Source organism: Dermacentor albipictus, chromosome 1 (genome assembly GCF_038994185.2).
Source record: "Dermacentor albipictus isolate Rhodes 1998 colony chromosome 1, USDA_Dalb.pri_finalv2, whole genome shotgun sequence".
NCBI lineage: Eukaryota > Metazoa > Arthropoda > Arachnida > Ixodida > Ixodidae > Dermacentor > Dermacentor albipictus.
In genome coordinates this window covers 67,156,389-67,180,043 of record NC_091821.1, presented here as the reverse complement: position 1 = coordinate 67,180,043, position 23,655 = coordinate 67,156,389, and the positions used below count along the sequence as shown (strand labels likewise).

The window sequence follows — 23,655 nt, the reverse complement described above, 5'->3', positions numbered from 1 at the left end:
GTGTGCTTTATAGATGCCTGTAAGCCGACATTATACGTTCTGGTTTCATGTAGGAAGTCTTTTTTTCTGTTACGCAGAGCAAATGTGCACATAGTTGGCCAGCATACATTGGTTTTATGCCATTTCTCTGGTACTCTGGTTCGGCGCACATATAACCTTTGTATCTAAATATCCACAAATGCATTCGCTGAGATAGCGACCGACCCAATAGTAGCCGGGCAGGCGTGCCAAACCAAGGAACGTATATATGCAAAGAAAGCGTCGCTTTAAATAACTGACCAGATTGTCGAAACGTTGGCTTCCGCTTTTACTTTGTTCTTGTTCTGCTCATCCTCTTGAATTTCCATCTACCGCCTTTCCCGCGTTCGATCAGATTGAAGTCATCCGGTCCCAGGTCAAGCTATAGCGTGTGCCAAACTATAGTGGCAAAAGGGTACCACTAGAGGTTTGCCCAACTGGTCCCGCATCAATTTCGTTAGCGGCCAAGTAATCATATTGATGACGTTAACTAGGCCCAGCGTAGTCCCAGCTATAGAATCAGATAACTCCATTTGATCCCAGCTCAAACCAGTTTTAATTCCAACAGGCCTTAAAAAAAAGTTTCGTTTGTGTAGCGAAGTCTATTACTCCGAATGGATCCTGTCCGGAATCGCCGCCTTTCCGCCACAACATGCAAACCTATGACATAACTTTACAAGGTACGGAAAATATACGAGTACAGAGACGAAGAAGGTCACGGGACAAACTGCTGGCATCGAACTCACTTTTAATGCCAAAGCATAATATGCCCCATTACCCGAATGATGGTAGCGAAAATTGCCGACGGAAAAGCCTCATCAAATGATTCTTGAACTGACGTCCACTTTCTCAGGGAGGCCCCTGTAAACAAAGTGAATTAATGTCTTTTAAAATAACATTGGGTAGATTGCGGTCTAGTTGCGAATCGAACCCGGGCCCACCAGTGGCGAGACGAGCAAGCTTCCCCGACGCCACGGTAGCTGCGCTGTTCTGTTGACTAAATGTGTGCCGAGTGCGTGCGTCGTTGGGCACGTGACGGCGCAGCCAATGTGTTGGAGGTGGCGCCACGTCATGAGTACGTAAAGCACTCCTGTCCAATTGAATGCCGCTGAGCAGTCCTTCGATGTGTGAACTCCTCGCCGGCAAGCGAGCGCGTTGAGACGCTTGGCGCTTTTGCATTTGGTCTTACCGAAGCGCAACTGAAACACAGGCAAGAGCTTCCTCGGACAAGGAACGCGCAGAAAAAATAAATAAAAATTCACCAAAGCAACTATAATGCTTTCACATTCCCACGCGTAAGCAGTCTGAAGTGTCTGCCAATTCTTTTTTTCTCTCTTCTGTCTCCGTCCTCCCTATTTTTCTCCCTCTCTCTTATTTGTACATAGGTATTTTGCAACACGAAATGCCAAGAGTCCCAGCAATGTACCCACCTGTGGTGTTGCATCCAATATTTATTTATTTATTTATTTATTTATTTAGTAATAGCCCTAAATGGGCCCTCGGCTGAGGGCATCACATGGGGGAGGGGAGGGTCAGAATTCATGCAACGTATGACATATATTTACAAAATTATACAATCAGTAGGATAGATAACATAAGAGCGTAAACAGAGAACGTTTACTAAAAATCTTTGTTGCAAGGTCCTAGGAGCGATTTGCAATACATAAACAAAAAGCAATGTGTTTAGGCTTCGAGATACATTCATCAAAATAATTCAATGAAGAAAACCTCGAATAGTAATTGGCCTATAGTAATGGCGAGGCAACCGGTTAAGGGGTTTCGGCTTCGGACCAGTGTCTGCTTGTCAACAGCCTGGCAAGACCGCTGAATTGTACGGTACGTGCCGCATGCTTTCCTTACTTCCACAAGCCGGGATGCTGCTCCGAACACCGAACTCTCCCCGCATTCGACCGCTATCAAAGTGGCGAACTGTTGCACCAACGTCCACTGCAGTATTAAAGTGACGAGCAACACATTCTTAGCTATTCATTTGTCGCCATATATGGCCACTGCGGCAAGCGTCTGTGGGATATTGTGACATATTGTTACGCGTAGAAAACTATTTGCAAGATGTATTTACAAATAGGGAATGTTCGCAGAGATGGAAGAGACACCAGTCAGGCTGTGTCGGCCTTTCGTCGTCTTCGGGACCGTCGTCGTTCTCTTCTTCGCCTCACCGTAACACGATCTCCGGCGAAAAAAGCAACGTCCCGGTGCTTCAAACGGGACTGTCAGAAAGGGCGTGCTAAGGTTCTAGCCGTGCGAACTGAGGAGCGACGTCAGGTAAAGTTGTGCCAGATGACACGGTACAGCTGACGTGGACTATCTCATAGGTGACATCAGTCACTTTACGTAGGACGAGATAAGGGCCCTTGTCATAATATTGTCACATTTGCTACGTCACACCCACCACCACATGCGCTTGGCCCCTCCGAATCTAATGCGCACACGTGAATGCGCAGAACCCACTAGCTACATGGTCACTTATATTAGAAGTGGTGCATATATAAATTGTACAAGGCCGTTTACTTTGAGCCAAAGTGTTACCCCTCGAAGCACATGGTCAAAATCATACGGGCTGGCGCACTGACTGCTCGCAATGTTCAAACAGTGTATAGCGGAAGGTATCCGTATAAGAACCGCAGAATAATTGACGACTTGCGGGAAAACGAGCGCCGTCTATAGTACATCACCAAAAGCTGCAGCGCTTTGGGTGCGAGGCTATCTGTGTGGAAAACTCGAACTGTTCAGCAAGCAGTGCCATTTGCTTTGTGGACGCGCTTTCCTCGTGTAGGCTTGCAAAATGATTGAAGAAGACCCAGTATCGTTCGCATTTTCGGTGAACGGATGGACCACAGACCTGTCGTAGTGTACAATAAGTAGCGAGTGTTTGGTAATACTTAAACTCAGTTACGCACTCTGTGCGTCAAGCTCATCGTGGACGGGCCCTCAAAGAAGAAGGGTAGTGCGGGCGGCGTGCAATCCATCTATGCGACCAGGTGCGTACACCGTGTCTGCATGATACCATCGAGCCTCGGGCAACATCGCTGGAGCACATTGTGAATGTGTTGCAAGGTAAGAAACTTTTTACTCAGCTGTTTATTGAAAATGCAATATAGCCGAACTGAACCGTTGGGACTTGCCGAATAGCTATCATTTGCAAAGCTCCGAAAATCAGCTAACTCTGATGCAAAGCACAACCTTACCTGTCGCAATATTTGTTACTTTTCAAACTTTCTGGGCATCAGCTTGCCCCAGCTACACTTCATTCCTCCGTCGCCACTGCTGAAGCGGTTATCGCCATGCAGGAAACTAAGTACGGTTTCGGGGAGGCGTTGACCTTTTTCGATGACTCGGGGACAGTTACAATGACTCTGAAATGCTTTGCGCGCAGGAGAGTATCCTGTTTTTAGCACATACATGCATGTTAATGCGGCTTCTCTCTCTCTGATTCTCTATACTATTGCACAGCGCGGCAGTAGCGTGGGAGGCTCACGCTTGCACTAACATCGGTTATTTCCGGGGTTCTAAGCCGCTTACATGACATGATCGATGGTCGTGCGATATGTAATAAATGTCCAGGAGGCTGCTCGGTTGTCAAAGCACTTGGCTCTTCCGTGGTTAAACGGCCGTTGTATGGTGCACGGTCGCGCAATGTGATTAAATAAAAAAAAAAAACGGGAGGACCATATGATTCTCGGGAGCCCCGACTTCGTACGGTTTGTGCACTATGCTTGAGTATGTTAAAGCGCACCGGAAGAAAACGATACGATGCGATGGTAGATCGCACTGAACAATATTTTCAGGTACTATAAATACTTGTTACTTTTCAGGTTGAGTGAGACGTGCCAGAACGTTGCCGGCCTCTTACCGTTGCCGACAAGGGGGCTGTGCGTGGAAAAACAAGCCGTCATGCACGGACTTGCCATGCAAGTGGATTGTTCCTTCAGAAGGTTTGTATCATTCCATACGTGGCAGTAATTAACTTACTGTAATCCAATTACACCAATTTAATTACTTCTCTTGGTTATTTGTAGTGTAAGTCATTACTTTTCTGGTCTAGTAATTTATTAACCTAATTAACTTTTTGTGAGTAATTTGGGAGCGAAAATATTTAATTGCTGCCTAAATTGCTTGTATATCGAGGTTGCACTCCAGCTCTTTGTGGTGTTGGCAAAGATTTGATCTCTTGTTTGCCGGGTTGGGCATATTGAAAACAGGATCGAGCAACGTGAAAAGCCTGGGCCAGTAAGGCAATGAAGTTGAAAACGTAGGGGCGTGTCCAACTGCTTTCAACAGGGGTGTGTTCAACTGCTAAGCTGGATTTGAGAAAAGGGAAATATAGATAGCTTCTGGCGCTTGATGAGGACCCAGACGTACCGACAAGCGATTTAACAACTTTTTAGCTGTACCCAAAACTAAAAAAGCTTTGCACCATACACAATACAGGGTTGCTCCTAAAAAAATATCAGTAGAACGGCTATTTGGCCGTGCAAAGGGCACCCTGTCTTCAAAGCAAGGCAAATATTTAGGCGCTGAATCTGGAACTCGGCTACCCCTGCGATGAAGTAAATTGAGAAATACGAGATGGCTGTAGGAGCTGCATACAGCTTTTTCTGAATATGAAGAGTAATAAGTAATTAAAAAGTAATTGCAATTACCTTCCGAAGGTAATTGTAATATGTCATTGCTCTTTGCGATCATTAATTGGTAATGTAATTTAATTACATTGTCAGAACATTCAGGATAATAATTAGTAATGTACTTTAATTACTTCTTTGAAGTAATTTTGCTATGCATGTATTATTCTGCAAATTTATTTGCTAAATACTTCCTTTAGTTAAGCTTCTGGGTCATGGTTCTTGAAACTGTGAAAATCACTGCACACTTGCATGCTCAACTTGCTACTGGTGCATGTATAACGATAAAACCCTTTGGCGAAAAGCAGTGCATGATTATGGGGCCTGCTTGTTGTCTCTATTTATACCCAAAAAGTGCATAAAAAACTCTGAAATGCTCAATTTTTCATTTCAGCAAGGAAACCAGCAGCAAAACATCCACTGCAGGAAATTCCTTTCCATAGGAACGTTATCAACAAGCCATCATGTCCAAACAGCTACGCGATTACAACCCGAGCCAGAAGGTGACTTCTGATGCTGATATTTCCAAGCTGAAGGCAAGCCTTGTGACTGCGTGCCCAACACTGCATGCAGTGCGATACATGTGCCCCCGCGAAACTCAGCTGGTCACGAAAGCAGCCGCAAATGTACATATGGAAATTGGTGACGAGGAAGATCAGTGGGGCAGTCACGCCACAGAAGTTGTGGCTCTTCACTACGAGTCTTTGAAGGCGACATCAAGTGAGGAAAGACAGCGCATATGCACCCGCACACTTGGACAAGCCAACAACAAGAATTGGTTTGCTGAATGAACAGGCCCCTTGACATCATTATTTAAGAGAATATGTCACGTCGCGAAACCAGAGGGTTTGCTTGGGACCCAAATTACCCAAATGACAAAGCAATGTCAGAAGCAATGGCATATGGGCGGACGCATGAAGACTGTGCAGTGCAGTCTTATGTGCTGCTTATGAAAGCCAGAGTCTACACTGTTGAAGTGAAAAACACAGGGTTGCACGTGCACACTGTAAGATAGGGAGACTGGAGGTAGCAAGGTGGACTAGCTTAATGTGAAGAAAATGCAGCAGCTGTGCACACACAATGATAAATGCAATGCTACGAATTAATAGAGCAGAGTAGCTCAGAAAACAATTTGAGGTTTATAGTATCCTAGCTAAAATGAAAGAGTGCACGTACTGCGAAGGAAACAGCCAAATCATGCGTTCTTGTGATGCTGTATTACTGTTGCTTGTGCACCGTGATGACACGCTGATTAAAAAATCTAGGATTTCACAAGCCATTTGAATGTGTCAGCTGATGTGTGCTCTGTATATGTCACAGGATGTTTTATGTGTATGTCTTAGGGCAGCACAATGACAATATTCCTTGGTGCCATATGTGTGCTTTCTCTGAAGAGACTGAAAATAAAACAACTTGAATTTTACACTGTTTTCATCAATTTATTTCCTCATAAAACAGTAAAATCGCAACACAGTAGTAGCAGCAAAGAAAGAAAAACAGCACTTTGTGCACTGAAACTGTTTTCTGTGCTTATACAATAAGGATAGCAATAGGGGCTTCTTGGTACGGCATATCTTATTTTGTTATAGCGCAAGCTTGACAAGGACAAAAGAAGGCACATCTGACACACACAGCGCTGTGTGTGTCAGATGTGCCTTCTTATGTCCTTGTCAAGCTTGCGCTATAACAAAATAAGATGTGCTTATACAGCCACTTCATCTTTTATGAGTGGATTCCTAAAATTGCTGAGGAAGCAGCACACTTGAAACACGTGGTCAGCAATATCAATCATGGAAATTGGGAATGGCCGGTCAAGTAGACGAAAACTTTTCACGCGTGCAATAGCCCGTTCGACATGGACTCTTGCACGGGCAATGCACCGCGTTTCATGGACTGCAGCTGGTGGCATCTGTTTTTCATGACGCTGACGGAATGGTGGTCGGTACACAGTCACTCCAGGTGGTATGTAGGGGAAGGTGAAACCTTTGTCCACCATGACTGCATCTCCTTCTACTAACTCGTCGAGCAATCCACTGCTTTCCAGGATCGTCGTGTCTGACACTGACCCACCCCAAAGGCGGGAAACAAACGCTATGTATCCATCGGGAGTGCACCCCACAAGCACCTTGTATGTGTTGAAATGTTTGTATGCTGAAAATGTTTGCCTTTGGGCACTTAGCGACGATGGTCGCTGAATTCTCACTTCAGTTGCATCAAGAACCAATCTTGTGTCCGCAAAGTCACGAAATGACTTCGGCAGGTATGGTTGCAAGGCTTCCCGAGAAGGTAGCGTAGTAAGTTTTTTTAGCTCTCGTTGCAGCAGATTCACCCATGTGGTGAAAATGCGGCTAACCTGGCTTTCACATATTAGGAAGTTGCGTGCTAGCTCTACACCACCTATTCCTCTTCTCAGCCTAAGCAATGTCATAAAGAACTCATTTTCCAATTCACTATCTTTTCGACGGCCACGGAGGTTCTTTCCGCCTTTCTGGTTCGAACCCCAGTATGCCATTTCACTAGCAAGGGGTTTTAGGTAGTCCAGTAAGATTTGGAAAACTTCAATGTTTGGAAGTCCAACGTAATGCATGCATTTGCTTGGATCACGCAGTATTTTTACTGTGAGAAGTCTTGACTCTACCCTTTCAAGCTTGTTTTCAAGCCTTAGGTTTCTGTTCTGAAGCTGGATAGCAAGTTTCTGCAGTTCACCGAGAGTGCGCTCCATGCGTCTCACGTTGCCACAACTGCACTGTTGACAACTGCATTCTGGCAGCGGTGCCTGCAATGGCTTGGTATCTGCAAATGATGGCAAAAGGAAACAAACTGTCACTTTCACTCGGGTAGTAGAGGTGCTGTGATAGAACATATTGGTTGCCTGCTGACAACCACTGTTTCCATAGCTGTACTGCATACGGCACAGGAATCTTAAGAGTGTCATACCGCGGTGGTCACATTTCGATGGAGGCAAAATGCAAGGGGCCCGTGTATTGTGCTTTGTCGGTGCACGTTAAAGAACCCCAGCTGGTCAAAATTTCCAGAGCGCTCCACTACAGTGTCCCTCATGGACTGAGTCGATTTGGGACGTTAAACCGCACGAAACCAATCTAATGTTGACCTATAATAACCCATGCTCACTCCGCTCCGGTTAGAAAATTATCACGGACCCAGCTTTGTTTCAAAGCCAAGCATAACGCTTGCCAAGGTCCACTACAGAAAAAAAAAACGGGACTAAAGTGCTGAAAGTGCAGTTTCATGCCAGTGATTTTTGCAGTGAGTTATGGAAAGGAATTATAGGTGTAATGTTAAGAGACAAGAAAAGAACAGGAGGGGTCGGGGAACAAATCCGTGTTGATGACGGCTTGGTTGAAACCAAGAAGGCAATATAGCCGACGGGCATTAAGAGTAACGGACTCATTCCAAGGCATGGCAAGCATAACAGGGGACGTCGAATGTTAGGTAGGTGGATGAGATTAAGAAGGTTGCCAGGATAAGGCTGCAGCTAGCACACGATCAGGTTATTGGAGAAATATGGGAGAGGCCTTTGCCCAGCAGTCGGCGCAGTTAGGCTGATGATGATCTTTGATGGTGTATTTCTGTATTATTCGCAGTAAACTCTTGTTGATGTCGAAAATAAAGTGCAGTGTTATATAATGCTGAGACAAATTCCAGAGTGGATTAAAGTAAACTCAGCACAGGAAACATTAATGTCAGGTTACAAGTCATAATACCTATGCTACATATACCTAAATGTCTTTATACTGACGTGGTATAGTGAGCGAATACCTTTAGTGGTTTCCCCTTGTGCCGGTGATGGGGATGCAGGCTGTTGCGTGGTGGTTAGTAGCTCCGGCTGGGCTGCAGATGTATTTTCATTCATGCCAGCACCTGCAGGATGAAGTGAAAGAATACCAAAACATTTCCATAACTTGTCGAAGTCACTACAGGAAGAACCTTTACAACCTTATAGGCTTTTTTGCTATGTGCTCTTAGTAAATATAATGCTAACGCTGAGCATACCATGACAGCCTTTTGCTGTTTCGGTCTAATGTATATGTACCTTTATTGGCCTTCCCTTGGTTCAACGAAGGGGCTGTAGGTTGCTGTGTGGCAGGGAGCTGACTTGCTGTGTTCTTGCTACCTTGCTGCTTTGTAGAAACAGCGCCTGTAATGAAGTTTCATGATGGTTAGAGAAAATCAGCTAAGCCTTTAGAAAAAGTGTACAAAAAAGCAGGTTAAGCATGCACAGACAAACAAACGAGAAACCACAATGCCAGGTGCCTCTAAAAATTCAAAGACCATGATCCACATTGTCATCACCGTTGTGAACAAACACAAAGCTGTGTTAAAAGTACACACTCAGTGCTCACCGCTTTGCAGCGGTTCAGACCAAATACAGCATGCACATCCCTATCACAAGCTACATGGTACTTACATGCTCCCGTCGAAAAGCTCTAACACTTGTTCGTGCGATAAGGGGTACTAATCCGCCACGGTAGCTCAATGGTTAAGGTAAGTCTGCCGTAGTCCGAAAGACAAGCGCTCAATCACGACATGAACGGGCGCGTTGCCATGAAGATGAAACAACGCGCGTCCAAGTGTTCGAAAAGAGGACACGTCAAAAACGCTTTAAACCAGCACTCCTCACTACAGTATTTCTCATACTCGATAGGCTGCTCCAGGACGTTGAGCGCGAAAACGAAAAAGTGGTAACTTGCAAGGTCGCTTCTGAACTACAACGCAGCACTTCACGCTCACTCGATTAGCGTAAAATGTCCGCGAAGCGCATAGCAAAACAATAATTTCGAGCTGTACGTTTTCATTTTTAACAGGTCTGCAGTTCTTTAATTTCGCTAATCTCGTTACTTCTCCATTTAAACGTATTGTTGCAGCGTTCCGCGCGGCTTCTGAAACTCGCCGCGCTCAGTCGCGCGTATGCGGTTGCTAGCTCACATCAATCCCTATTTCAACCTATAAAAACGGAACAAGTACACACGAACTGAAACCTTGCATTCACCTTGGTTTTTCAGCCAACGGCTGTGCCGATCCGCACCAGCCTGGCCCGGAGTTCTCTTGTAGCAGAACATATTTGGCACGTAGTCGGGATGATTCTTAAAAGTTGACGGCCGCCCTGGAATTTTTCAAAATATTAGCAAAACCAGCAAAGCTATCATAACTGCAGAAACCAGTGCAAAAGGACACGGCTGAGAAATGCGACATAGACGGACGACCCGGATACGCGGAGCATCTGTACGGGTGGTCATGCCAGATCGCGTTTCACCTTATCGATTCTGTTTACGCTGGCTAGAAGCATAGTAAACTACCTAGCTCAACAGCATGCATTGCTCAAAACTCTTCGCATGTCTATCAAGTTTGTTTTAGCACTTACCTGCAATAAAATGCGCGCTGCAAATGCGTGAATGTTCGTTCGGTTGCCACAACGAACCGTCTTCATTCTTCCTTTTTACCGCAGCAATCCAAGCATCTCGCTTCTCGGGATACAGTTTTGCTGACGGAAATCTAAAAAACTTCACCGCCTCTTTGCCGTAAAAGTAATTAGTACAGCCATACGCGACGCAGTGCGCTGGCATTGTGCCGAAACGTGCAGCCCGGAAACCCCCGAGTCGGCCGGATCAACGTGGTCCGGCGGAAAGTCGTCTGTTTGCTTTCCAACCAAACTGAGGGCGCTGCTGTCCGGCTTCTTTCGCGCATGCGCAGCAGGTTTCCCGCAAGTCGTCAATTCACCCAAAGCAAGGTTCTTTCATTCAACGCGTGCCAAACCAAGGCGATCTAGGCGTATTTAAAACGACCGCTCGCTGCCGTATTCGTTATAGATTCCCGATCACCGTAGAGATGGCGCTGCAGCCGCGTCGACTTGCGGGCGCTGTTCGCTCACGTTCAGACGATCTGACGCTAGGCTATCCGAAGCCAGCCGAATCCAGCAGCGTTTCATCAAGATGGCGGCGCCCGTGAGTAAAAGCGGCGGAGTGCTCGTGCAATACGTGGTAGTTAGAAGCGATCTGATCACGGAACTCTCCTGGCCCTTCGGTGCTGTAATAGCGCAGGCGTGTCATGCTTGCACCGCGGCCCTGCACCTCTTTGGAAACGACCCGAACACCATCGCTTATACGGAAAACCTGGACGGCATGCACAAGGTGGTACTGGCGGCCCCGACCGACTCCAAGCTGCTCGCTCTATCTCAAGCGCTGCAGGCAGCCAGCATAGATCACAAACTGTGGACCGAGCAGCCAGAGAACATCCCCACCTGTCTCGCGACCAAACCGTATGCCAAAGCCGATGTTCAGAGTTTCTTCAAGGACTTTAAGCTGTTCAAGTAGCGACAAGTGTCCTGTTACGTCGCAACGGTGCTGACTAACGCCCACCAGCCGGCCTGTGATATGTCGAGCCCGAAATATTTTTCAATACAGGGGCAGTCTGCTGTGTGTACAACAACAGTGCATAATAGTTTTCTTATTGTGCCTGCGTCAGCAAGAGTATCTCTAAACCGACGCAGAGCTGCTTGCGAATTATTGCTACCTACGGTGCATGTCAAATTACAGAGACATTTCTGTTTTGCCCGGTTAACATTTAATATTCAACTGCTAATGAACGGAAATTGCTTTTAAGATTGTCTAGTTTTATTGCCTATTGTGAAAAGTTTGAGGGGAGAAAAAAGATAGAGGAACATTGGAGCCGTGCACAGGTAAAATTTATAAAAACCGAGGCTAAACGGTATTTTGGAAGATCGCAAGCATTCTTTCTTTGTTTTTTGTTTTTTCATTTTCACGCGATAAAACGGTGCGATAAAACGTGGTACAGGCGTTCAAGGAAATGAGAGGAACAAATGTCATTCGGAGTGTTCCGTTTCCACGAACCCGCACCTGCGCTCAACAACGAGGCGGCATAGGGCGTGTGTTGTTCAGAGAAAAGGTGGAGAGGAGGACGTGCAGTCTGGGATGGGCGTGGACCACGGCTACGCGTCCGAAAGGGCACCCGGCCACTGGCGCCGCGGGGTCAGGGTGCGTGCGCCTGCGTCCGCTCGCTGTCGCGCCCGACGCCGGCGCAATCGATACGCTGCCGACGACCCCGGGTGCGGCAGGCAACGCTCCTTTCCCGGTCGCTGGCATTTAGAGGCGATCGGTGCGCTGCCCCTTCTGCTGTGCTGACCTGCCGAGTCGTCGCGCTTGTCTTGTTTTGCGCATGCTCACGCCATGCCGTGTATTTCTTACTTATTGCCAAATACTCTGCGCCATGCGCAAGCTTTATATGGTTTTGGGAAGGGAAGGTGGGTGGACTTTAGCAGGCATCTCAACGGCAAGCCGACGGGCACTGTTTCTGACGTTGGCTATTTTTAACCAGTTTCCATTACTTGCTGGGGGTGCCGACACGATTCAATAGAGAGTTTTAGAATTGGGGGCCCAATAGTTTGGGGCCCCAAAGAGCTTTGCGGGTGTCTGCGTTGGGGCACACAGGAGTGAAGAGTTTTAGAATAGAGCTTTGCGTTTGGGGATAACGTCTTGCGCTGACAGCACCACTACAGCGTCAAAGAAATGCTATTAGAAATAATTAAATAAAATATACCATTCTACGATAAGAATAGTAATTTTGTATGTCGTGTTTTATCGTTTAATTACAATTTAGAGAATTTAGAGGTTATTGTATTAGCAGCAAACAAGTAGCTGCGCTTAGTTTTCAGTAACCAGCCTTACCTGCCTTCACCAGCGAAGCTAACCGTGTTAGGCTTACGAGCCATAATATGCACAATCGAATTCGAAATCAGTGGCGTCTAATGAATCAGTCTTCATAACACACGCTAGTTGAGAGGAAGCGATAGCCGCAGTCACTTAGCTTGCGAACTTCACGCGTTACCACGAATCGAACCCAGTTTGGTGCTAGGTTAGAGCCGTCGCTACGATTAGGGGCTCCCAACAACCCAGGGACGCAAGTAGACGTAGCGGTCTACGCATGCGCAGTACTGTCGCCCCTAGTTCTTGCGTACGCAAGCCGCTTCCGTCCCCTAAACTAAACCTCTGTACTTATGTCTGTCGACGTCTCTTTATTATCCGTCTTCTTCCTTCTTTTCTTTTCATTTCTTTTTTTCTTTTTAATTGGAAGAGAGGGCTGCGACCTGCTGCTTCCGTTCGCGCTGCCATCGCGTCCGTCAAAACCCCTGTGATTTGGACTCCCTCCCCATCCTTCTCTCGTGAGTACTTGGTTCGCCATTCGCAAAGCCAGGCAGGACCTTAGCGGCGGTCGCTTGATGGCTTGGATGTACTTTCGGCCAGACGAAAAGGCTGGTTTCACGGTTGCCGGACGATTTTCGGCGTGGCGAATTTTCTCCGAGTCGACGCACCGCTTTCCCTCTTTCCGCCGTGCCCGCGCGCAGTCTGCTGGTGAATTTCGTCGAGCGCGAAGCTGGCTGGCAAGGCGCCCCGCAGCGGGAAGCTGCGCGCGGTCGGGTGGAAGAGCGAAGAAAGCTTCTCCATCTCTTCACGAGCAGCAGACTACGAGGGTGGCGGCGGGAGATCAAGTGACGAAGGGAGCAAGTGAAGTCGTCGTCTGCGAAGCGTGCTTCCATACCGTTTACAGTGGCTGTACTTCTAGCCCGCCGGCTGTGCGCCCGTGCCGCCCGTCTGTGCACGTTTTCGCCTCGCCGCCGATGTTTTGCTTCCGTCTTTCGCGAAACATTTGTTTACTTTCGTCGGATTGCCAGTTTGAGTGTCTCTAGGGTCTCTACGTCTGGAAAAAATTACGCGCAGAATCTCCTGAGGGAGTTATTTAAACGATGCGTAAGCATTTCCTACTAATCACCTGCTGTTTCGTCGTGGTATGCCGCTGTGTTTGGTATAACTGCGGGAAACACCGCGAAAGAATCGTGAAACGGAGGAGTGCGGTAGCAACACCGAAATGTTAACCAAGACCAGCCAGCATGAGACGACGAAAAAGCGGCGAGACCAGACCTGTGAGAATTTCACCTGACCACCTGTGAGAATTTTATTCATCTATCCCCCAACATTTACGCCTTATCCGTTTGGTATGGGTACCAGGACACATGGGACTGACTTTAAACGAGTAAGCAGGCTCACTAGCGGTGGCATCTCTTAAAGGCCCTGTACTGAGGATTGTCTCTTCCGCTTAGGAAACTTCTTTTGAAAAATCTGAATTTGAGATTCGACTGAATAAAAGAAACTCATACAGCGCTTGGTGGAATGAAGAATGCGCTCGTGATTACATAAAGAGAAAAGCCACTTGGAAAAAAAATATTACATAGCTAGAGTCCCAAAAATTGGAGCAATTATAAATTTTTCCGAGACGTCTTTAAATATACAGTTTCAAAAGCCAAAGACGAATACGACTGCAAGCACTTTGATTTCCTATCTAACAGTCAAAATAAACGTGCGTTGTTCAGTTTTCTCCGTAGTAGAAAGGTTCTTCCGCGTCCAGTCAATATTGACTCTATAGTTTTAAGCAGTGATGAGATGAACCAATCACTAGAAGAAATCGCGACGGGATTAGACATTAGATTTTCTATAGTTCTGGCAAATTGTTGTAGCTTACGAAGTGCATCAGATGATATTACAGAAGTTACTATGTTAGAATTGGCTGAAAGCGCGGATTCCAGATTCATCTCCCGGCGCAAATTGGGTAACCTCCGCCATGATCAAAGATTTATTTAAGGAAGCTCCTGATGACCTTTTTAGCTGTTATAAATCACTCAGTTAGGTTTCCATGAATTCCGTCTGCGTGCGGAAATTGCTAAGATAATCCCAATTCTTAAAAAATCATGAGGAAGGATACACAATACACAACATTAGACCAGTCACGCTAACCTCAAATTTAGTGATATTAATTAAAAGAATCCTATATGCCCGTCTGATTAAATTTGTAAAGAACAAAGACTTGCTTAGTCCGTGCTAAATTGGATTCCGACTGTCATGTCCAATCTGGAATGTTTACGTGGACTTAGAAAGTAGAATAAAATTCGCACGGCGTCAGAGGCAGATAGGTGCTATTGTGACAGTAACACATTTCCAAAGCCAACGATAGTGTAGAATACGTAATTTATTGGATATATTACGAAATTTAGAGTTTTCAACTTATCTTGTAAACTGGATGTGTGAATTTGTAATTGGGAGGAAATTTTACTGCTCTGTGAGGCTTTCGAAACTTCGAGTATACATAAACAACCACGTGGTGTACCTCAAGGAGCTGTCACTTCGCTATTATTTTATAGCGTTCTGATGAGTTCCGTTCTTCGGCATCAAGATGTACAAACATGTGTATATGCAGACGATATTGCTTTCTTTGCATCAGACAGTGATATTCACTCCCTCTTTTATCGACTGCCGAACTACCACTGTGCAATAGAAACCTGGTTAAACAGGATTCACCCATCACTTAAGATTAGAAAGTGCTGGATATTGGTTTTTCCTCTTAATAATCCCGTTAAAATATCGCTATGCTACCGCCTCGAGACTATACCTCGAGTGGGGTCGATGAAGTATTTGGGTGTAGTCTATGACGGTTCTCTCAGCTGGCTTGGCCATATTAACCATACGGTTAAAAAAGTAGTGATAGCAGTTGGCATGCTACGTAAGCTATGTAACAGTCGGTCGGGGATGCGGAGAGGCCCACATCTAATGATATATGTAATATATGTGCAGCTCATTTTTGAATTTGGATGTGTGCTATTTTCTGACGCGCCAGCTTCTAAATTACGCCCCTTATTCTGATTAGCGAGAAGCCCTGCGATTGTGCTGTGGATTACAGAAATTTGTGGCTAATAATGTCTTACATCAAGAAGTCAGGTTGCCCTCAATATTGTGCAGATTTCGTTTGCTGACGGTGCAAGCATTCGTAAGTATGTATGAATCCTCTGTTAGAAGATTGGAAAACAAATTAATTTCCCCGCCTGCACTATTCTTCGGAGTACACTAGCCTCAGTTTCATATACCGCAGGTGGTCTTTTTACAAACACTGATTAATTCCTTAAATGTACGTATCCGGGAGGTGCCATCTATTTGGGATGTGCGAGAGAGTCTACAAATTATCCATGATGACATCTACCCAAACAACGAAAAAGTTCTCTCTCATAATATATTAAATGGACAATTACAAGACCATTTATTGAACTTAGCTATAAATACAGTCACTTTGACAGACGCCTCACAGTGTGGAGAAAAATCTTAAATTGGCATTTTCGCTCCTCAATCATTCCTCCTCCTCAATCGACTGGTCATTCTCAATCAGAGCTCCGGACTAATCCGTATTTCTGGCTGAAATTCTAGCTCTAGTGTTAGCCTTACGCAAACTAAGTTAATCAATATTGACGGTAGTCATAATAACGGATTCTTTATCTTTATGTTCATTGCTCACAATTAATGGTAGGACTAACCTTATACGTACATCTCGTTTTCTAGTGCCTGCTCAGATAAATGTAATTACTAGATTACTTTGGGTGCCTAGACATAAAGGATTATTCCTGAGTGAAATGGCTGACAGATTCGCGAGAGCGGTCTTCAATCGCCTTGTACTATCATGACTTCCTTCATCCGCTTACGCAACTACTGCTAGATTCAGGAGATACGCAATTGCTCAAGACTTCTTGAAGTTATAGCTAATTTTTCATATTATCGACACCTCATATTCCCTTGGCATAAAAATTCCTGTCGCACCAGAAAAACTGAAGTAACTTTAGCCGATTACGTCGTCGAACACCAGTATTCAACTTTTATCGTCACAGGGCTGGTCTGGCGCCTTCCCCTCTGTGCCCAATCTGTGGAGAAGATGAGGCTAGAGATAATTTTTCTTATTCTGCCGCCATTTTTCTTTAAGAAAAAAATTCAGAATGAACATTAAGAGAATTTGGTTTAAACTTTTCCATTCTGAATATTCCTTATCTAGGAGCCTCCTCTCTTGGAAACTACCACAGGGATGTTTGCTCAGCCGTAGAGGCATTCAGTTGTTTCAGGGCTATTCTCTTAAATTCTTCATGCGTTATCTTTATTTATTTTTAGTTTTAACTTTTAGTATGAACGTTTCTTTTAGTAGGTCTTAGTGGTAGCAGCATCTTCCTAACACCATTTAAATCTGGGCCAATCCTGCGCGGTTGGTATGCGCCATCGTAGAAGGAAATCCAAATCCAATGTTCACTCATGCTATATGATGGTACGTTTGGATGATGCCGCTGCTTCGTGGAAGACGAGCACTGGTCGATACGTGGTGTAGTACGTTACGTAATTGAACAGTGTCACGTTTGGTAGACCTCGTACGTAGACGTGGTCGATGACGCTGCCTCCTCTCGATGCGAACCATTATCAACCGCGATCAACCGTATACTCCGAAGGCGGCTGCCTATGGCGCGGCCGCGCGGGCCCTATCTTGAAATTGGGGCGCTATTCTGGACATTCCGCCATTTTCTTCGATGAGTGACGTAGGCGCGACGCAAACAAAATGGCGCTGGTGGCCCGGTTTTGCTTACGTAACGTGACGCCAACTTGACGTTTTGCCTAAGAAACTGAAATGAAGGCACTGAATGTAGCGTTATCGGTAAAGCAAAACAGTTCTCCTCCGCAGTAAAAATAAAGCAGCTATCTCAAAGCGTATGATTATTCCGTCGAAAACGCTTCTCGCTTCCGTCGTCTGCTGCGTACAAGCCGTCGTCTGCTTCAAAAGCTAGTATGCGTGTCCCTGGAAATTGGAATGAGTCATCGCATGTTGGCGCCAACGCGCTTGTTTTCTTTCTTGAGACAACATACGCGACCTACCAGTGGTGATGCGAGGACGTTCTAGGCCACGTTATCGCTATTTCGAGAAACGCAAGTGACTCAGCCCGACTCGGCTGGCTGAGAAACGGCCGAATATCACCGATAGCGTTGCGCGCGCCAGAGATATCCACTAGAGCGACGCAAGCGCCGGCGCTGCCATCTCTTGTTCATTTCGCTGGTTTCTCGCACCACGGGAGGAAACTTCAAGGCGCCGCCTTGCGTACATTTCTTTTTATAAATTAGAAAGAGGCCGTTGTCATAACGTCTGATTGTGCGAAAAGGCATTAATCTCGATTACAATACAAATGCAGCAGTGAAAAGTGGACAACATTGCTGAAAGTTTGCTATATTCAACCAATATTATTTCGTAGAAACGCGTTCTTTTAAAAAACGATGGCCCCAAACACAAATGCCAACACCACCCGAGAGCGATGCAAGTACTATGAGCACGCGTTATGAACAAAAGATTTTCGTGGCGCCAAAGGACGGGGAAAATGTGGCGATACGCATTCCTCTCGGCTGCCATTGCATATGGCTGCCCATTAGCATAATTCGCGCGGCTCGTCGCAGCAAGAATTATGGCGGAAAATCTCAGCAATGGCGGCCCAGCGCAACGTCACGCATCGTCAAAATGACGATTACGAAACAGCCCTTCCTGTGACGCTCCTCACGAGATATTCCTTCAGCCAATCAGCAAGCTGGCATGGCGCATATCTTGGATCGCCACCACAAATTCGCGCAATTGCAGATTCATTGCACTGGCTTCTGCACGCTACCGCTCACATTCTTTTTGAAGCGCTAACATCACAATATATCTGCCAAGGACCAAAAAAATGTATTAGTCCATAAAATTTGCAGCTCCACGTCACGTTTCGTCATCTTGATGAAAACGCAAAATTGCATTTTGCAATACTTCCGCTTCCCGGCACAAATTTCAAAACTAGTGACCTTTCGACAGCCAATCAGAGAGTAAACATGGCGGATAATGGCGGCCGTGCAGCCGCCATGCGTGTCCAGAATAGAGCCCTTGATCTGCGATGAGGACAGAGTTCGCCGAGTGCTGATAGCTTCAAGAGCCCTTTGTTCTCACTGCTTAGTCCGGATTGAAGCGAGAAACAGCACGAAGGTCAATTCGCTCGCTGCTGTGGGCCCTATATTGAAAGCGATTGTCTTACGTGACGGACGGACGGGTTTCCTCGTCGGGCATGCATAGAAATGGTCACGCATCTAAAATGCGAGGAAGCACGACACTTCTCTCCCGCCTCCCTCTGCGTCGGCTGTGCTGTTTTCTGTGCGGCTCTTCCAACCGTCGCCGCCCTCCCCTCCCTGTAAGCGGCGCAGCTCAGCTTCCCCCAGTCATGCACCGCTCTCCTACACGTGCCTCTCATTTTCCGAGGTTCTCCGCGAATTCTCGAGGGACTACAGTTAGAACTGAGAAATTACGAGAAAGCTACTTATTTCGGCCATGATCCTGATCCTGCGAACGTTGCTGAAAGTTTTTCCGGCATCCATGTGCATATCATGAGCTCGTAGGACGTGTTTCGCGTAAGGATGAGGTCGCGCTGGTGTACTACGTACGTGAGGACTAATACGTATGTTTTCTCTAGCAATGGCCTACACTATCAATCATTTGCTCGCATCATCACGTCGATGAAAGCAGTAAGGAAGCAGGAGGACTGCTCGCCGACTGCCTGTGTGCGCAAGGAAATGGCAAACACCTCGTATGTATGTTGCCGTTTAGCCGGCTGTTGATTGCACAGGATGGCGAGCCGCCTATTTTCTCACGGCGTTCGTATTCTTCCCGAACAGTAATCGGTAAGAAGCACGGAAGAAACACATTGCACACGAACCGACAATCATTGCCACTTGTATGAGCACCGCCGAATTAACGTAGTAGTGTAGGTCTACAATGTCAGCTATAGAATGTCGGCGTGATCAAGCAACGTCACGGCTGCATTACAGCACAAAGCCGTCAGACTGTACAATGAGCGCGTTTCAGACCGTGTGTAATGTTGACGTGTGATCTTATGGCAAATGCCACAGGCTGAACAGGAAGACCTTTAGAAGTGTTCTCACTAAGGCTCGCGCACGCTGGTCTCGGCGTTTACCTGCGATGCTAGGCGAAAAACTGCGTAGGGAGTGTTGGCTAGACAAGCCCTTCCAAGGACTTTTTGAACGCCTAAAACTCCTTCAGTTCGTGCAGCGGAGTTCACTATTAAATATGTTTTACCAAAACGCGCATGTATAACTTGGTTTTCGATTAACTGACTAGACAATGTGCATCAACACTGTCGGATACGAGAATGCCAGAAGTGAGCGCTTCTTATCGTTGCGCGGCGCATCCATTTACTGTCGCCGCTCCCGCTGGCTGCTGAGTGCATTACACACACGACCCACGCACAGATCCGCGCACATCAAAAGTGATTGATCGCACAGCAGCGATGCATATTCAACGGGCTGGGAATGGCTCGTCGCTCACGGGGGGTTGCTCTGAATAATATTCTCTCGCAGCGGCCACGAAGCGCTCGGGGTTCCGAGAGTTTCCGGCTTAGGCCTCCGCTCTTCCGTGATCGTTTTCTGCGGCGATACCTGTGCTCTCGCGCTGTCAGTTTCCGAGACGTCGTGCAGGAGTGCGCTGGAAGGAGCGCATGCGAGCGCGTCACATTTGGTACAGCGCCCACAGCATTGACAGATAGCTCCGACGTGCATACCTCATCTCATTGACATTCCGGTAGAGAAAAAAAAAAGGCCTCTTTCATCGACCTAACGCTACTTCCTAAGGTGCAGTTGCGTTAAGCTATAGGGAGCCCTCGCTGTTTCGTAACCTGATCGCAGATATATGCGTTGCACGGATAATTATCTCGGGCGTGGCATCCCCTGTCAAAGCAACATCGTTCCTGTCTGCCGCTACCTTAGCCCCTCTCCCCCCCCCCCCCCCAGCAGTCCGTAATATAATATACCCGTTCCCGCTGCGCGAGCGTTCGTCTGCTTAGCCGAATGTAATACCGGTGCTCTCGACAGGTGACTCGATCCATTTCAGAGATGGTGACTTGTCGTTGATGAATGTAAGGATGGCTATGAAAGGGGGAACGAAATTATGGGCGGAAAGAGCGGTAAAAAGACAGCACGTTGAAACGCGGAAGAAATATATCTCGAAATCGTAAAGATTAGCGCTTGTTGGTACGGTATGTTTGGTATTGAGCAGCGCAACTTATGACAGAGACGAAATACTCATCTCGTCTCCCTCTTAGGTTACCCTGCTCAATGCCAAATGTGCCAGAATTATATATCAGTCAGTAAACAATAAGATACAATCGTTTCGTTTTATCGTGCGCGTTGTCCGAGGCGGGCGGGCAGAGTCTGAGACGGGCGTATCCGTACGGTGTATTCATGACTTCCCTTCTGGATCAGCCTCTCCCAAAAGTCACGCGAGCGACCTTGAAGCGGCGCAATCGCCTACACGCCAAACGAGCAGGAGGAGACGATCGTGGGAACATGCACGCCGCCGAAATCGCGTGATGCTGGCACATCACCCGTTTGGCAGTTCCGTTACTCCGAGGGAGTGCGTGCACTTCCCTCTCGCCCTCTCTCGGCGCGATTTGATACTGCGGCGAGCAACCGCCTTTCGTATGCGGCGCCGAACACCTCGGACGGAAAGGCGCTCGCTTGTAACAAATCGGTGGCACCCCGTTTCGCCCTTGGCCAGCTCAGGCGAGACAATGTGGGATGAGCGGCGGAATTTTACAGCTCGTGCACACTGTCAAGCACGTGCACGCAAGCATAGACACGTATGCGAGTTTATTACATGCACACAAAGGTATTCTTGCTCAAGTTGTTGAGCAAGAACGCGGTAGAGTTCGCTACAGTTCGAGCGCGGTAGAGTTCTGGCTACACTCCTGGCGCTTTAGCTTATCAAATCCTGATTTTTCGAAAATCAAGGGGTTTTAGGTCCAAAATATACAATCTGACTGTTGGGGGCACGGTAGTTTGTTTTTAGGTAAGCCTCATTTTTGTAAACAAGCGCAGGAGCAAGAGATAAAAATAGTACTTCTGTTATATCTTTGGTTTTGCCGCTTCAGTTCGTGGCAGCAATGATCAGCGGCTTAGGCAGTTTTCCTGCCCGACGACAAAAAGCTCAGCCAGCTGTAGGACCAGTAGAATGCTGCGCGCCTGCCAGAACCAGCAGATGCACGGTAGTGGGATCTGTACGACGTTATGGCCTGGAGGAGGTCCATAGCCTCCTCAGACTAAGCATAATCCTAGTGACACACCTTTTTAAAGTGAGTTATTACTGCCAACCGGTCTGTTGCGATTCTGAAAAAAAATATATTTACTGGATCAGATTGCACGGGGCCACGCTCGCATCGGCCCCTATATATATATGTGGATCGAGAGTCCATTGCTCCAGTTCGTTCAGATAAAAACGTCTGTTGTGTTCCTGAAAACATATATACAGGTTCGACACACAAATTGCAGTTCCTCGCCTTCACTTTTCATCTTGGATTGCCGCGATGTCTAGTTGCATTTGTATTGTACAACAGATTGATTTTTCGTTGTCGACGGCGATGCATGCAGTACTAGTACGTTTCACAGAAAGTAACAATTTCCTCGAGAACCAGGGGCAACAAAATTATTACATGCTTGACATATGGTGTTGCCTCCATCTATAGCGCATTGTTAGACCAAAATATTTTAGCTTATCATTCTTTCTTTATTTTGGAAAAAGAAAAAGAAAGCTGTTGTCCAAGCGGGTGGGCACAGGGTCTGAAGAGGATAGAATGAGTAGGTGTGCACGTTTACCTTACCTTGGATTACTGCGATTTCGGCGTTGGACAGCCGAAAAGACGTCCGCCACTCATTTCGCGGCCGGAAAAAGAGTGCAATAGATGGGCGAAGGAGGAGAAGATAAGGCGCAAGGCGCCGTGTTTCTGCACGTGTGTCGCGCACGTTTTCCTTGAGCAGAAAAAAAAGAGCGCATACACAGGACGCACGCGGAAGGGACAGCCAACGGCGCTAACTAACAACCAAATGTTTATTCTTTCGATCAGCATAAGGCAGTATATCCGCTCAAAAAAAAAAAAGAAATGCAATGAATGAAATACAGAAAAGAGAGAAAACAAGCATGCGGGGAAGTGATGAGACGAAAGCACTCCGATAGAAATTATACCTATCCGGAAGAAATGCCATCTCCTTGCGAAGGAGCGCCATTGTCCGTCCATTACACTGCGTCCTGTACATTGCGCTGCTTTCTACTCAAGTCATGAAGCAACCAGCCCAAATGCTTACGCGTCTGCAGTCTACGTTTTGCTGCCACAGCGTGAATAACCAGCTCGGTTATTCAAACTCCTTTCACGCTATAGGCTGTTCATAATCTAACCGAACGCGCCTATAACTACGCTGCTGCGCTCCTTTGCAAAACGCCGAAGATGCGAGAGCCGCACGAGACGGGGGCCGCGGGTGCGTCGCTACACGCCACTCCGCGAACCTCTGGAGCGTGGAACCGGACGGGGCCAGGGCCAGGTGCAATGCGGACGGCGACCGGAATTTCGGGGAAGCAACCACGAGCGCTCCCCCGCCACCTTGCGTATACGCGCGCCGAGGGCAGCAGCAGCTGTTCTCGTGGGTTTCGAACCGTGACGCTGACGCGCCAGCGGTCCTTCGCAGTCTCTTCGCGCGGCGAGTCTCTGCGTGGTGGCTGACTTTCGGCTGCACGCGGCTCGCCGCGAGAGGGCCCCGTGTCACACGAGAGAGGTGTACATCGCGACATTAGGCGAGAAATATTCGCTGTCGCGGTTTCGTTCTGTGATAGCCAAAGCCAGCGCCGGCAGCCCCTGTTTTTCACTTAAACTCTGACCTACGCTCTCCGGGGGTCTCGTCCTCCACGGCAGGGATTCTCAAGTAACTACTCTCGCAAGCCGCCTGCAGTGTCGACGGCGCGCAACCAAAACCATGTCGACTGAGTGCCGGGCGGCCCTTGCTCGCTTGGAGCTTTACGTAAACACACCCGTGCGTGATCTCATACGCACGAGGAAGACTGGTCACACTGGAGGTAATAACGAGTACACACAAAAAAATGAATAATAATAATAATAATAATAATAATAATAATAATAATAATAATAATAATAATAATAATAATAATAATAATGGCAGAAAGGTTGAGTAACACAACATCAACGAAAATTTTCATTACAAAATTTCGAAGTACACAGTAGGGCACCCCTTGCAGCGTCACA

General features: G+C 46.9%; 2 protein-coding genes and 1 long non-coding RNA gene across 5 annotated transcripts in view; 1 reads left to right on the top strand and 2 right to left on the bottom strand.

The window, feature by feature from the left end:
* The window catches only part of LOC135906745 (uncharacterized), a 312,903-nt gene that overhangs the window by 31,341 nt on the left and 257,907 nt on the right, over positions 1-23,655 (bottom strand). The gene's annotated exons all lie outside the window — the stretch shown is intronic.
* LOC135906727 (uncharacterized) lies at positions 2,552-6,019 on the top strand. The gene is made up of 3 exons (XR_010565820.2): positions 2,552-3,093; positions 3,852-3,971; positions 5,053-6,019. It is a non-coding gene; the product is annotated as an uncharacterized lncRNA (long non-coding RNA).
* Positions 6,333-10,330, bottom strand: LOC135906701 (uncharacterized). Its single transcript, XM_065438249.2, has 5 exons — positions 10,042-10,330; positions 9,670-9,783; positions 8,713-8,817; positions 8,439-8,540; positions 6,333-7,451 (listed from the first exon to the last, which is right to left on the bottom strand). Exons 1-5 carry the CDS (start codon positions 10,241-10,243, stop codon positions 6,361-6,363), a joined length of 1,614 nt encoding a protein of 537 aa, XP_065294321.1. The 5' UTR covers positions 10,244-10,330; the 3' UTR covers positions 6,333-6,360.